This window comes from Juglans microcarpa x Juglans regia, chromosome 7S, assembly GCF_004785595.1.
Source record: "Juglans microcarpa x Juglans regia isolate MS1-56 chromosome 7S, Jm3101_v1.0, whole genome shotgun sequence".
NCBI classification, from domain to species: domain Eukaryota; kingdom Viridiplantae; phylum Streptophyta; class Magnoliopsida; order Fagales; family Juglandaceae; genus Juglans; species Juglans microcarpa x Juglans regia.
Window position 1 is genome coordinate 17,561,778 of NC_054607.1, and position 14,340 is coordinate 17,576,117.

At 31.2% G+C, this 14,340-nt stretch overlaps 1 protein-coding gene and 1 long non-coding RNA gene across 2 annotated transcripts; one reads left to right on the forward strand and one right to left on the reverse strand.

Annotated features, from left to right (window-relative positions):
• Window positions 1-1,187: 1,187 nt before the first annotated feature.
• LOC121241292 (glucomannan 4-beta-mannosyltransferase 2-like) lies at window positions 1,188-8,570 on the reverse strand. Its single transcript, XM_041138999.1, has 9 exons — window positions 7,888-8,570; window positions 7,608-7,706; window positions 7,019-7,271; window positions 4,712-4,822; window positions 3,572-3,708; window positions 3,264-3,377; window positions 2,953-3,152; window positions 2,627-2,845; window positions 1,188-1,901 (listed from the first exon to the last, which is right to left on the reverse strand). The coding sequence occupies exons 1-9, from the start codon at window positions 8,215-8,217 to the stop codon at window positions 1,739-1,741; spliced, it is 1,626 nt and encodes a 541-aa protein (XP_040994933.1). The 5' UTR covers window positions 8,218-8,570; the 3' UTR covers window positions 1,188-1,738.
• On the forward strand, window positions 2,406-6,921 carry LOC121241293. Its single transcript, XR_005935699.1, has 3 exons — window positions 2,406-2,551; window positions 5,659-5,664; window positions 6,908-6,921. It is a non-coding gene; the product is annotated as an uncharacterized LOC121241293 (long non-coding RNA).
• Window positions 8,571-14,340: the final 5,770 nt, after the last annotated feature.

Consider the following 14,340-nt stretch of genomic DNA (forward strand, 5'->3'; position numbering starts at 1 on the left):
ATAAAAATAAAAATAAAAATAAATCATGTTGCCCTCCCCAAGGATCTAATTAAAGAGTTAAATGTGCTATCTTTTAGTATTAATATATGCTGACACTGCTCTCATTGGGTGCAGCAAAAGGAAGGGAAAGAAAAAGGTTGGGAAAGATAATGACGCTTCTGTTAGAAGTAATACAGATTACAAAACCCTAAAGCAAAAGCAAACATTGTTTCTGTCCGAAAACAAAAAGAAAGAGTAAACAATGTTGCCTTTAATTACATGACTGCATTAATGACAAGGAAGCAAAATGTGTAGCTAGCAATGATATAACATGGGATCATTAAACCCAATTCATGCAAATCATAGCTAGCTGCATATGATTGGGACTAGGCATGAGAGAGAGAGAGAGAGAGAGAGAGAGAGACAAGGCATGGAAAGAGACATGAAAATGTTCCCCATGAAATTCACTTTACTTTAAATGTTGGTGAAGGAAGAGGTATACTTATTTATTTGATTTGAGACAGATCCAACTTTGCTCAACAACACTGGTTAGATTAGTCAGGTGAGGATCATGATCCTCCTGCGCGCCTTGAGTACTCTTCCTTGAGAGCTTATTTTTTGATTTGAAAATATATATACAGGCACCTAAATGCAGTTGTAATGAGAGAGAGAGAGAGAGAGAGAGTACATGACAAAGAGAAGGAATAAAGAGAGAAAATTTGCATGCTAGTTATCATTGATATAACTTGGGAAGCCCACAAGGGCATGGTGGCCCCTTAGCTGGGGTGGCAGCTTCTTGTCTCTCATCTCTCTAATTCCTCTATGTTTTCAAATTTTTAGTTTTGTTTGTCACTTTTTTTTTTTTTTAATTTCTAAATTTTTTTAATTGTTAGTATTTTGTTAACTTTTTAGACTTTTTAAAAAATGGTTTTGGTGGCACAATCATCTTTATAGTCATTTTTTTTTTCTTTCAAATTAACAGAATAATAATGATATTTATACAATTATTTTATAATCTACCAATTTGATGGTGCCATTTCATAAAAAATATTGAAGTCTTTTTTTTTTCCTTTTTATTTCAAACATTTTTTAAACATGTTTAAACATTTTTTTAAAAAAAAAAAAATCAATACACTAATAGTCACTTCCTTAATTATTAAAAAAAAAATTAAATGCATGAGCAGTCAAAATGAAGAGACAAATTGAGAAGGCATAATAACATTATTCATTGCAAAAATACTTGGGGGCAATTGACAGTGGGGTAGGGGTAATGCTTGAGGGGAAAAAATGTAATTGACTTTGATTACAAGTTCATCCCTTTGTTTGATAAGATTATTGACCAGAACTTAGAAAAACTAACAAATAGGAAACAGAAAAAAATAAAGAACAAAATCTCACAATTACATTCTATTCAAACAAATTAAATTACATAAACTCCTTGTTTTCTTGCACTTGGTTCTGTATAGTGTCTTTTTCCACTATCTTGAACATTGTCTCTCTGTGATTTTCCAAGGTTACTTCTGAGTAGTTGAGTGACATATTCTGAGGAGACCATGCCAAGAACTTTTTTGCCCAACATGACGAATGGCCTCTTCTTGAATGAATTGAAATCATACAAATTGCAATCAATCGTTGCTCATAGGAACTAACCTCCCAATTATATATAACTTCTTGTTGTAGACGAGATAGATACGAAACGGCATGGCAAACACAAAGATGATGAGCCGTTATGTAGATTACTTAAAAATGCAGGCTGCCACTAAGAGCTGGGAATGATGGTGCCAATGTAACCAAATCCTGTGATGAGAAAGGTAAATGTTTGGAGGAAGAGATATACAAAGTAGTTGTTCTTCCCATGTACAAAGTCATAGCATCCACAGAAGAAGAGGAAAACTCCAAATCCCAGCTCCAATGTATGCATCCTGTTTGAATTTAACCGAGAAGAAACAACAAAAGAAAATTGGCATTAGGATAACATAAAAGCACGCACCTTTTACCTTCAGCACATGGAATTGCATATATTAGATGCAAAGATGTCAGAAAACTGAAATGTATAATGCCTACATCAACATGGAATCTAACTGCAGAATATAATACAAAATATACCTTCTTGGTTTTGTCAACATGCGATACTGACAACTAGTATTTACAAGCTAACAGACTACAATAAAATTCTCACTCTGCACAACCTCATGTGAGTTTCGTCTCCTTCGTTGCCATGTGCATTTGATAGAAGTATGTAGAGTATAGATAGAGCAGGACCATTTTCCATTTGAAAATGAAAAGAATAAATGGAGATATTCTGATAAAATAGAATCTCTAACTTCTATGCTCCTACTTAATAATCTACTAATACAAGGATTCAGAACCACTGTAATAAAGAAAAAACCAACAGAACAAACTGGTTTCTAGGACTTGTAGGATTTGACAGTGTTACAAACATTACTTTCTGGAAGTATGTGGAATTTCTCTTGTGGTTTTGCACACCATTTTGTGGGAACTACATATGTCCGTCTACCAGTGTTGATGTGTCTCGTGAATCAAAAGGATGGAAGGATCAGAATTACTACTAGTTGGATAATTTTAGTATTAATCAAATTATTTTGTCATGCTGATTGTAGTCCATGCAGATAAAATGAAAAATTACCTGTTCCCAAGTTTAAAAAATCCCAGTCTTTTAGCAGGTCCTTTGGTGTGTGTCTTGTTCTTGTTGGCATCTTTCTTTGAAGCAGAATCTCCGAGTTTTTCAGTGACAACCCATTCGTTGGCTCTCCCTGCTTCTAGCAGGCCGATTAATGTTGCCTTGGTACGGTGCAAAGACATCACGTTCTCAAAAAGAATCCAGTAGAACAGTAAGTGAATTGACCTGCAAGTTTGAGATTACCTGAGCAAATGTAATTCTCGCCTCGGCAAGTGGACTAAAGAATCTAAGAAAATGGGTAAGTAAACGAAAATTAATACAACATGGCAGACCTTGGGGTTCCTACTGAGTTAAGAATGGTGATGATGGAGGGAATATAAACAGCTCCCCAGATTGGAACATGAACTTCAGGAACCAAGATGGTCAGGGGAAGTACAACGCAGTAAAAGGAGAATGTGACCATGTGGGCTATGATCTTCCGAACAAAGAAGAAACTGTAAATGACATATACTTTCTTCCACACTGTCACGTTCTGCAGTGGTATTCACAAAACATATATTATTATAACTTAGAAGCTGCATTTTGAAAGGACAATTGATTGCCAACTGAAGGACAGATATATGGTATATTTCAATAAACCAACCTTATTTCTAATGATCTCCATCACCATTTTCCTAAACAGATTAGCAGGACCACAAGACCAACGGTGCTGCTGGAATCGGAAGGCATTGAAAGTACTAGGAAGTTCACTTTTCACCTACCATTAAGATAATTGGTAATTTAGTAAAGGTAATAATCCACCAAGATAAATCTAAGCCATAAAGTAAATGCTACAATTCACTAAGATAAAGGTAAGTTAAAACCGAGATGTATTAAAAGACAGTTCGCAGCTGCAACCAAGCTAAAGACAGACAAATGGAATAACCACTTCAACTTTGTCATGCTAGATACCTGGAGGTCGCCAAGATACAAAAATTTCCAGCCCCTAAGACTGGAACGGACGGCAAGATCCATATCCTCAACCGTTGTTCGATCTTTCCAACCACCTGCCTCATTAATAGCAGCAATTCTCCACACACCAGCAGTCCCTTAAAGATCATATATAAAAATGAATTCATTAATTCTCTTCGTGGCGATAATAATGCACATGTTTGTTAGGGTTTGGCGACGGTAATTATAGAACTCATTTGAAATTATTCCCTAAAAATTAGTAGTATATAAACAGTTCCTTTTTATGTTGTCTTGGCCAAGGAAGTGCCTTGGGTTCAAGTTTCATCATTTGAGATTCTTCTAAAGTAAATTGAACAGGGGAACTTAACTTTCCAATGCATTGTCATGTAACATTAACAACAAAGCAAGAATACATTTCACAAGGCATCACTTTGAGTTTTTAAATGCTAACCAATGGATTTTATTTTTTAACGTCACATGCGCTTGTACTCCTCCATTCACAGTCACTTCTTTTTAACTTCCATTTGTTGGGGAAGTTTTTTCTTAGAATTTATGAGTCATTTTCTTGGGGAAGTTAACAATGAGAACAATCATTGTGAGTGATGGGCCCTACAATTTTGTTCCCATCACTTCAAAACTCCATATCATAGCAATGGTTTAAATTTTAACAAAATAGCTCAAGTTATAAGAACAGTTGGTCATAAGAAGATCTCAACCAAAGTACTTTGAGAGAGTCAATATGCATTTGTTCAATCATAAAGCATACTCTGAAGAATAGACTAAACCCATTAATAGTTTTGTAGAGTAGGTGAATTTTATCTTTACCTAAACTTCTCACCAGTTACAATAACCCTCACAAAGCATATTAGCATATGCAATTGACCAACTATGTTCCCTTCAGTTCTCAAACACTGAACCAGTCACATGCTGTCACTCAATGTCTTAGGTTCTATCCTTCAAACTATTCACTCTCTTTCATCTTATTTTTAAAGATTAGTTTATCTATTCTAGTTTTCATGTGCATTAAACAAGTATAGTTAGAACAATCTCATTGGTTGATATGGTCTAAGTAGCGTGGATTAACTTCAGTAAAATCTCGATAAATGCAGATCGAACGAGTATTATGTAACGCGAAATTACCATTGAAACCGAAGAATGCATGTGTTGCAGACCCAACTTCTTGCTCAACTGTGAAATGATAATCCAATGACATCTCTTGCATTCTTGTCAACAAGCACTCATCAGCATTCACTGCAAAAACAATTTAATTTTGTTTTTCACATTTAATTCTGTTTTATCAATCATAAATGGTAAATATTCACAAACGTTAATCAATCAAAAAAAGAAGTACAGGAACAGTGCAAAGATTATATATATATTTTTTTTGAATCAGTGCAAAGATTATATGTATTTTGCTTAAAGCATTAAAAAGAAATGAAATGTTTTTTTTTTTTTTTTTTCAGTAGAAGTTCTCCGGTCAAAGCTTCTCATCTTAATTAAACAAAGGGGCAGAAATCAGGCAGGGCCCCACCTTCACGAATCCCCCATGACTGATGAACTGGCACCCGCCCATTTGATTCTCCCAAAAAAAGAAAAAAAAAAAAAAGTAGGGGATATCCTCATGAAGTAGAACTGTCCTCACGTGAGCCAAATGAAAATTTGCCACGTCAACGTGAGGGAGAGATACTAAAGTCCAAGTGTCGGCAAGCAGACAGAGGTCCACCATTTGGACAGGTGGTCCTGACCACTTCTTATATTTCTCTCTTAATTTTACTTGGGACCCACCTCTTCGTTCAATTATTTCATTTAAGACTATATATATATATATGAGCACGTGGGAAAGCAAAATGACTCAATTGACCTTATCCTTTCAACGTGTCCCGAGGAGTTGACCTTTTGACCGGAACGATCCGGGTCGTTGATCAAATACAAAGCAGAACCTTTTTTTTTTTTTTTTTTTTTTAACAAAACTAGCCCAACCTCAAACATTCATAAACAGAGTCTAAAAGGCTAGGACAGTAACGTGAATCAGATACAAAAAGGAAACATGCATTAAAAACTGAATGATAATGCAATTAGGTCGGGAGATTTATGTCCAATACATTCACAGCTCATAAATCTGCACACAAATCCTAACATTAACTCCCATTAAAACATTGTTTAATACGACTAATATGAAATCTCACCTACTAATCATCTCTCTCTCTCTCTCTCATTTCGTTTTACACATACCCATCAACTCAATGCATAAATAATAATATTTAAAGTTCTATATATATATATATTATAAAAAATAATATATATATATTATAAAAAATTATTTATTAGTCGGTATGAAAAATACACTCACAAATAAATAAAGCTCAAAACAATCCATGTGGGTGCGAGTGTGTGGTGTTATCTACAATAATCTAAGGATCTTGAACCCAATTCCATAATTGGTAGAGAAAATATCCACTCCCAAAAATTTAGAAAATTTTCAAAAATTTATTATTTTAGAAATTTGAAAAAATTAAATTATTTATTTTATTTTATATAAAAATTTAAAAAAATTATAATAATCAGTTAAAATAAGAATGTGAAAACAAACTAGGCTACTATAAAAATCATTTCCCTTTTCATAAAAACAAAATCATAATATGTAACTATATATTACTCTCCCAAGTCTCATTTGCCTTTGCTATTCTCCATTGGGTAATGATACCCTTGTAACCGATTTATTACTCATTTACTATTTATACTATATTTGAAATTTTTTATTTTAAACTTTTTTTAACATCCTTAATCATTAAAAAAAATTAAAAAAATATAGATAATTTTACTAATAATCACTTCCTTAACTATCAAGTAAAATAAAAAATTAAATAAAAAAATAATAAATAAGTAGTAAGAGAGTAATAATCTTATCATTTTTCTTCTCAACTGGATCATTAGTTTTCTCATTTTCACTTGTTTTTCTCACTCTCTTGCACATCAACAACACGGAATAGAAATATCGAATAAGCTGACTCTTTTCTTTATCCGTAAATTGCGATGTTTTACTATTTTTTTTTTTAAAAAAAGGCAATTATATTTATTTAATTATTTATATAAAAAGATATTCAATAATTATAAAAGTAATTAATTCTACCAAGAAAATAAATTTCTGGACCCGTTAACTGCAGAGTGAGTGGTGTACGGCCTAGAGACAAGCCAGTGTCGAAAAGAGAGGAGCAAAGTGTGGGCTCCACTCCCGTGATTAATGGGTTCCTCCCCCTTTCGTAGACACCATGCAGTCTGCAACAAATCCCGCCGACGACGAACAGAAAGAATAATAAAAAAAGCAAAAAAGGAAAGAAAGAGCACCGACACTTTCTAAGTACATATCGAAGATAATTAGGCCAATTTAATGACTGTAATTAACGACTAAAATATAATGATGATCTCTGTCAAAGTGGTAAAACTTACCAAATCTCCAGCGACCTTGTACCAACGCAATCTGGGGGTTGTGGACGAGGAAAGGGATGGCTCGCCGGAGATAGTCGGGCTCAGGCCGGAAATCAGCGTCGAAAATGGCTACGTACTCGCAGTGTTTGACGTAGCTTCTCTTCAAACCTTCTTTGAGTGCCCCAGCCTTGTACCCTACCCTGTTCTCTCTGATTTGATACGTTATGTTTATGCCTTTGCTTGCCCATCTCTGGCATTCCACCTCCACCATTTGCTGAAACATTGTATATATCAAACAGGTTTAGTTTCTACTTTCATAATTTGGTTTTGTTGCCGCAGAAGAACCCAGATCAGGAACTGCTAAAAGGTGGACTAAATGGTAGAAGATAAATAGGCCCAGATCAGGAAAAAGGCTGACATGAGTAGGAATTCAGGAGTGCGTGATTTTGGAAGTTGAATTTGCATGTGACAGAAACAGAGAAATGAAGAATCGGCCCATCTCGCCATTGCAATTTGCAACACTCATGTAACCACAATTTGGAAGACAAAACTGAGTTATTAGTATCGTTTTAGGAAGTGATTTGATGGGTTTATGACAAATGGAGGGTACCTTGACGGCAGGATCAGTTGAATCATCGAGGACTTGGATCACGAGACGATCCGACGGCCATGAAAGTCCGCATGCCGCTCCAATGGAGATCTTGTAGACCTGACCCAAACATCCATGAAAACACAAGGCAAAGAAAAGCATCGAGCTTTAGAATTTTCATAGAACCCAGGAAAGAACAAATAGCACCAAAAAGAGAACCCCAATGGTAAAAAACACAGGAAAGCAGGGGAGAAAAAAAAAAAAAAAACTAAACAAATCCATAGAGAAACACAAAGCACACCTCTTTTTCATTGTACATTGGGATTTGGATAAGCACCACAGGGAAATTGGAGCTGCCCATTTCCAAGTCTTCCTGCAAGAGCTCATATTTGTAACGCTTTTCTGGTTTCTTCCAAAAGAGCTTGACGAGGATGATAACCACTCCCATGTAAAGCCTCTCCATGAAGAGCATGAGCGACATGGCTAAGCAAATGTACACCCCAAGAGTCAGCAGAGGCACTATCAATGGCGCTTTGATGAGCTCCCACATCATCCCAATTTGACCTGAAATCTCATCTCTCACCCCCTGAAACGTTTCCGGCAACAGAATCTTCTGCGAAATCTCAGCCATCTCTCACTGTCTCAGCACAGAAATGGAGGCCCCCTAAAACCCAAGAGTTCTCTCTCTCTCTCTAAATTGGGTTTATGTGTTACTAAAATGTAATGGAGTTGGGACACTTTGCAAGTGGCTTTGTCACTTCAATATATAAGGATACAAAGACATAGAAGGGTACTATACTACAAGTAGAGATCTCCCCCCTCCCACAAATGGTAAATGCAGATTAAAAAAGATCTTTAACTTTCACTCAACCTTAGGCTCCTTTCACACTCCGTGCCAGCCAATACTTCCTGTTTTTCACGGTAGAAATGAAGCAGAGACAGGAACAGTATTGGGGCATTGCTTGCGAGAGGGAGAGAGAGAGAGAGATGAGCAGACAGATAAAAAGGGTTATTATATAGTCATTTTTGGTACTGTTTGGTTTCACTTTTTTGTGAATAATTTACTACTTGTCTGTCTGGTTCGGATTTTTGGATTTCAACGACGCATTTTCATCGTTTTTGTTGTCTTTAAACCCTAGCCTTTTCACAACTGTCCTAACCGCAAATGAGAGTGGCTGCATGATGCATCACGGTTTTGCAGGATTTTTAAAAGAAGATAGAAAAAGGGAATAATTATCTTCATCATTTCAACAAGGAACGACATTTTCAGTAGCCTGAACTAACCCCATGAAATTATAGGAGTGGACCATTGCATATTTGCATGCAGCAGATGAAATTTATGAACCCGAAGCTTGAGAATTTATGAACTTTGCAATTTAAGGGGTGCTTCATTTAGTCCATCACTATAATTGCTTAAGTTTTATCTACATCTTTCCAAAAGGACGATAATGGTATACTGAAAATCTTTTGATGATTAAAATAAAATGTATAAAAACGAAATAGGGTTAAATACGCAACCGATCATTGTAATTTATTTTAAAGGCAAGTTGGTTTAGTGGTTCTTAATTCAGCCTTAATCTCATAAAAATGAGATCAGTACATCAAATTTTCTATTAATAAATCGTTAAAAAAGTAATATAAACACCAATGACAGTTCAACATGTGTCACTTTAGTACTTTACAGACAACATTTTCTGCTAGATGTATTAAAAAAACTTTTAAAAATATGGTTTAAAAAATAAAAATATAATCACTTAAAAGGCTAGAAACTTTTTTGAAATGGGAAATTACAAAAACAAAAATAAAACTGAAAACAGGAAAGAATTGGGTTACACATTTTAATATTTTTATTTTAAAGTTCTAATTCATTTATTTTTACGTCTATTTTTTTTTAAAAAAAAAAATTGGGGTTTTAAATGTTTTTTTAACATGTCATAATATTTTTAAGTGTCTTGTTTAATTTTTAATACACGTGGGTAATATGTGACCTGTAAGTGATACGTACATTTCTAATTTCTAATTGTGTTGACACTGATGTGATATTTTTTAATTCATTTTATCTTATCTTATTTAATTATTATTTTTATATAAAATATAATAAATAATTTAATATTTTTAAATTATAAAATAATATTAATATTAAAAAATAATATTTTATTTAACTTTTATATCAATTAATGTGTTGAACACTCTTATGCTAAATAAGTTTAAAGCTATTAATTTGTCTTCAATAGATTGAGATACTATCCACGTGTACATTGATGTGTGAGGTGTTTTTTTTGAGTTTGATGAGACACTTCATTAAAATTTTAGATTTCTTTCTGTCTTTATCTTTGAAAAGTAAAAAAAAAAAAAATAAGGTGATAAAATTTGCAAAAAAAAAAGATAAAAACAACGTAGCAGATACATTTTATTTTATTTTTTCTAGTGGAGAGTAGAAATAAAATTTTGCATTCTTCCTCCTTTATTTTAAGCCTTTGGATGCTTACTTTTCTATTTCAAATTTATCAAATATTTCATTTTAATTTCTTGAGGATTGAACCCAAAATAGAAGGTTGAGTTTAGGTAGTGAGGTATTTTATAAATAGTAATAAAAAAGTAATGATAGAATATTAAATAGTAATAAATAGTATGTAAAAATTAATAATAAAATAATAAATAGTAGTGAGGTAAATACACAAACTAGGCCTTAAACTCAATTTTTTTAACCTTATTATATACAATTCTATGGTGTACAAGCTTGTACACTCATTTTGAGAAAAATGTGATTTATTATTAAAAAAAAAAATTTCATATAAATCTTATATGTATTTATTTTTTTTTAAATTATACGAAACTTGCATACTATAAGTAGGGGTGTAAATTCAAACTGGAAAAGGACCAGACCGGACCGGTTTTACCGGTTTTGAACCGGTCCGGTCCGAAACCGGTTCTTAGAATGTGAAAACCGGCCGGTTCCGATCCGGTTCCAGTTTTAAGATTTTTCGGACCGGATCGGACCGAACCGGTTGATAAAAAATATATATATAAAATAATATTTGTATTATTGTATATATAATTTTTATATAAAATATTATATATATATATATTAATATATATAAGTTTTATATATTATGTATAATGTGAAATTTTTATATATAATATATATAATTATATATATTCATATATGAAATAATTTCTTATTATAATTTATAAATTATTACATAAAATGTTAATACTAAATCACTAAAAATTTATAACTAATACTAATAGTCTAATATAGACTAATGACTATAGTTATACTTATAATTAATACTACAAGTTTTTAGTAAAAGTTTATAACTAATACTAATATTAAATATATAGTTTATAACTAATACTAATATATAACTTATAACTATATCAATAGTCTAATATTAATACTATTATATAGTCTAATATATTAATAAAAGTATAAAACATATTTTTTTAAATCATTTTTTTTATAAATAAATTTTTAATAACAAATGTGAAATTTATATTTTAAAAAAATCAAAAAATCGGACCGGACCGAACCGAAAACCGGTAAAACCGGAAGTATCGGTTTAGGAGGATAACTGGTGCGTAATCGGTTTTGAAAAATACAAAACCGGTACATACCGATTCGGTCCTAAATTTTATCTAAAATCGGACCGATTACACCCATAACTATAAGAACTCATTATTTAAACGTTTTTTTTTTCTTTGTTTCCCTTCAAAAACTAATTTGCTGCCATCTTTTCCAAGAATGTTTGACTTCAAAAGTGGAGTACTAAACATCATGTGAACCATTGATAACATAAAAATTCTTAATTCATCTCATCTCATCTTATTATTATAATTTTTTTAAATTTTTATATAAAATATAATAAATAATTCAATTTTTTCAAATTTTAAAATAATAATAATATTATAATAATATTTTATTTAATTTATTTAAAATCACCTCATATCATATCATTATCTAAAAGAGCCAATTGAATTTATATACAACCCATGCGTACCAATTCCGCCTACTAAACAACCTTGATCTAGGGTTTCTGTCTGTCAATGTGTCATTTTCTGGTACTTTTTCTTCCTTTTTTTCTTCCATATTGCTTAATCAGAAATAATTGAGGTACTTTAATATTTGTATGGAATATAATACAGTGACACAGGCACCACTAGCTGCACACCATGCCTATTTTGAGGCTCGAAGTTGGGTTGTGCTTCAAAATTCTTGCAAAAGTGTGGGGGTACAAATCTCAAATTTTGACATTTCACTCATTTTCAATTCTTCATGAATTGTTTAATTCAAATATGGAAAGACATATCATTAAGCTTGCATTTAGATATTGAATTGGGTTGAATTGAATTGAGTTGAGTTAAGATGATAAAATATTATTATTATTTTAGAATTTGAAAAAATTAAATTGTTTATTATATTTTATGTTTGAATTTAAAAAAGTTATAATAATGAGTTGAGATGAGTTGAGATAGATTTAAGAGTGGTTTGAATTTAGAGATGAGTTGAAATAGTTTGTGAATAGTAGAATAAAAGTTAAATTATTTATTATATTTTATGTGAAAATTTGAGAAAGTTATTTTAGAATTTGAAAAAATTGAATTGTTTATTATATTTTGTGTAATAATTTGGAAAAATTGTAATGATAAGATGAGATGAGTTGATGTGAATTTTGAATACAAACGAAGTAAAGTTCTAAACGAAGCCTAAATGTTAACGTGATATTTACATATAATACACGAGTAATATTATAAGATTCATATGCAATATTTATCTCTTTTTCGATTCAACCATCCAATTCAGACAGAGAACTAGAGAAGATCTTTATCCTGAAATTAGAGACTTGAATCGTACTCTTTTGGTATCCCATTTCGGACAAACGATTAAGAGGATCTCTAATTAATCACTAATCGTGTAACATAATTAATCTTATGGAATGATATTTTGGAAAACTTGTAGAATACTCACTCACAAATAAAATAATTAAGTAAGGGACATGTAAAGGCATATATACCCCTTAATATTCTAAAGCTTAAGTATGGTATTAGTGTTAATCAGTAATATAAGCCAAAGTCATTTCATGTTAGGGGTACTGTTAAAGGCCAAATCGACTAATCCTTATCTCTGTTTGTTTGTTTGTTTGTTTTTTTCAATCTTTTTGGCTGTTAGTTCAGAATTCTTCCGATAGTTGGGGGAAGGTGAAGGTAATCACAGGGATAATGTGCCAAAAGTTAAAGACATGTGAACTCCACGTTTTGAGTGTGGTTGCGTGGTGGAATATTCTACCAATTAGTACACCCCATTCTAATTCAGATCTTTTTTTTTTTTTTTTTTTTAATTTTAATTTTAATTTTAATTTTGTTAATATTTTTCAATTCAGTAAATGCTAATTATGGACATATTTGGTAAAACCAAATGGTAAGATCTTTCTTTTTAGTTTAGTTTGAACACTTAAAATATCTGTAAATAATATTGAAATACTTTGAGTTAAAATGTTTTATTAGATTATTAGATTTCAAAAAATGAGAAAAAAAATTGAATAAAAGTATCATAAAGTTAAAAAAAAAATTATTTAAATATTATTTTTGTTTCTAAATTTTTTATATTAATTTTGTGTTTTGTTTAGACGTCGTATTGAATTTTGTGTTTTGATAATGATTATATAAAAAATTAAAAAATATTTTATATTTGAATGTGATGTTTAAAAATATTTAAGAATATCATGTTACATTAGGCCTGAAAGCAAAGACATTGACCATAATTCTGTAAACAAAAATCAGGAAGTGGGCTTCAAAGAACAGACTCTGATCTTGCATGTGTTTCTTGTAAGAAAAAACAAAAGTAAACATAAAAAAAAAAAAAAAAAAAAAAAGGAAAGAAAAAGCTGCAAATTAATTAAGAAGATAGATGCTGGTGAAGCTTCTATCAACAGCTCTTTTTTATGCGACCTTTGCTTTTCTGAACAAGCCAGGACTTTGCATTTGCTCTCCCAACCGACACTCCATACATATTATATATATATATATATATATATATATATATATATATATTCAAATCTTTGGATTCTATTTTCATTTGTATTTTGTGGGTTTTTTTTTTTAAAATTTTAAATAAACAACTTGGACAAAAATTTAATGCTGGGAATTATAAAGCAGCATTTTTGGGTCAAGTAATCTGATAAGGAGCCACCAACAAATGTTTTGTCATTTATCATGGAGTCTTGATCCAACTACGTTTCCAAATGTCGGTGCAACTCTCAACTCCGATTTAGATGTAAAATTTATCTTAATTTATCTCATTTTATTATTATAATTTTTTAAAATTTTTTTATAAAATATAATAAATAATTTAACTTTTTCAAATATCAAAATAATAATAATATTAAAAAATAATATTTTAATAATATTTTATTCAACTAATCTAAAACCATCTCAACTCATCTCTAAATCTAAAAGAGGTCGTCTCGTTTATTTTTACAGATAAAATGAAATGAGTTAAGATTAAATTTAAAAGCTGAATAAAATATTGTTAGAATATATTTTTTAATATTATTTTTGTTTTGGGATTTGAAAAGTTGAATTGTTTATTTTATTGAGAATTTAAAAAAATTGTAATGATTAAATGAAATGAGTTGAGAAGAGTTGTGAAAACAAACGAGGCTACTAATTTAAGACATTTTTACAAACAAAGTTGAAGACCTTAAGACATAAAATGTTAATGTTTTACTCCTAATATTATGTTTTTGTCATTGAT